The following is a 1826-nucleotide window of genomic DNA, read 5'->3' as shown; positions in this document are numbered from 1 at the left end:
AAGAAAAAAGCTGGAAGTGGCTCTGTGGCTCAAGTGGTAGAGCGCTAGCCTTGAGCTGAAGAGCTGAGGGACAGCGCCCAGGCCCAGAGTTCAGGCCCATGACCAGACCCAAAAAAACAAAGAATCAACTGGCTACCAGTGGCTCACACCTGTAATCCTAACTACTTAGGAGGCTGAGGCTAAGATCTGAGGATTGGGGTTCAAAACCAGCCCTGGCAGGGTAGTCTATGAGATTCTTATCTCCAATAAACTATCAAAAAGAAAAAAAAAGCCAGAAGTAGAAATGTGGCTCGAGTGGTAGAGCACTAGCCTTGAGCAAAAGAAACTCAGGAACAGCACCCAGGCCCTGAGGTCAAGCCTCAAGACCATCATCAAAAAAAAAAAAAATGCAACATATTTCCCCTAAAACCTCCTAGGTCTACCCGTGAGGGATATTTTGGGAATTCACACCCAGAGGACCCAAGATACTTACCATGAGGCCTCCTCCCCAAAGTCCAGAGCCCAGCATGGCATGCCTGCCGATGAGGCCCCTCAATAGGTAGCTCACATCCCAGTTAGGAAAGAGGAGTGCCACGTTGGCCCCGGCAGCAAACAGGGCTGCAGTCCCAAGGCTTAGCCCCAGGATGCGGGAGCAGGTCCGGGAGCAGCCCATCAAGCAGGTGGACGACAGCATCTTGGAACTGGTGAAAGAGTCAGGATGTAGCACAGGATGAAGGCAGCCCAGAGCACATCATGCAGTGAGGGACTGTTACCACTAGAGCTGAGGAGCTTCTCAAACACCATGCTCCTTGTACATCTACTCCAGTGAATAAGCCTAACTACTCTATTTCCTACCACCCCCATTCTTACACTCCTGCCACCCCCATTCACACACACACACACACACACACACACACACTGCATTTCATGATTTCTAGTTGGCTAAAAGGAAAAGAAAAAAGAAAAGTGTGATCATGATGTCCTTTCTTGGTGCCTCTAGCCAACATTATCCTCTTTGCCAATCCAGTGAAATAAGAAAATAAAAAGAATGGCTTCTCAGCCTTTTGGCTAACATCAGTTATAGGATCTGTTCTTTTCTGCTTATATCCTCTGTTCAAGGACAAAATAGTAGATGGCTTTTGGATCAAAGAGAAGAATTAGGAGTTTCTCCATCTACTCCATAAGAACGGTGCACCCCCTTGAGGAATTTTTTTTTGGGGGGGCAGTTGGTCCTGGGGCTTGAACTCCGGGCCTGGGCACTGTCCCTCAGCTCTTCAGCTCAAGGTTAGTGCTCTACCACTTGACCCACAGCGCCACTTCCAGTTTTCTGGTGGTCTATTGGAGATAAGAGGCTTACGGCCTTTCCCGCCCAGACTGGCTTTGAACTGTGATCCTCAGATCTCAGCCTCCTGAGTAGTTAGGATTACAGGCCACCAGCACTCGGCAAGGAATTGTTTTTAAAGAAAGACAAGAAACGAGAAGAAGCAAAAGTTTCAGGAGTACACTCCTGTAATTCTGTAAGCTACCTGACAATCCTGAGAAGGATCTTGAGTTCAAAGCCAGTCTGCACTATATAGCAAGACTCTGTCTCAAATAAAACAAACAAAATGCATAAAGACAGGAGAGAGAAAAAGTAGCATTGCCTTTATTCACAGATAACATGATCATATATGTAGAAAATCCTAAACAGCCTGGTGCTAGTGTCACATCTATAATCCTAGCTACTCAGGAGATTAAGATTAGAGGATCAATGGGCGCTGGTGGCTCACGCCTGTAATCCTAGCTACTCAGGAGGCTGAGATCTGAGGATCGCGGTTCAAAGCCAGCCCGGGCAGGAGAGACCGTGA

At 47.5% G+C, this 1826-nt stretch overlaps 1 protein-coding gene across 1 annotated transcript in view; it reads right to left on the bottom strand.

Annotated features, from left to right (window-relative positions):
* Tm4sf19 (transmembrane 4 L six family member 19) overlaps positions 1 to 1826 on the bottom strand; it is a 9827-nt gene that overhangs the window by 3010 nt on the left and 4991 nt on the right. Inside the window, exon 2 of the mRNA XM_013019405.1 lies at positions 473 to 680. Within this exon, the coding sequence (XP_012874859.1) occupies positions 473 to 673 (201 nt within the window). The 5' untranslated portion in view covers positions 674 to 680. The remainder of the gene's footprint in view (positions 1 to 472; positions 681 to 1826) is intronic.

Source organism: Dipodomys ordii, unplaced genomic scaffold, assembly GCF_000151885.1.
Source record: "Dipodomys ordii isolate 6190 unplaced genomic scaffold, Dord_2.0 Scaffold45, whole genome shotgun sequence".
In the NCBI taxonomy this organism is placed as follows: Eukaryota; Metazoa; Chordata; class Mammalia; order Rodentia; family Heteromyidae; genus Dipodomys; species Dipodomys ordii.
Note: the sequence above shows the minus strand (reverse complement) of the source record. Positions and strands in the feature narration are given on the sequence as shown.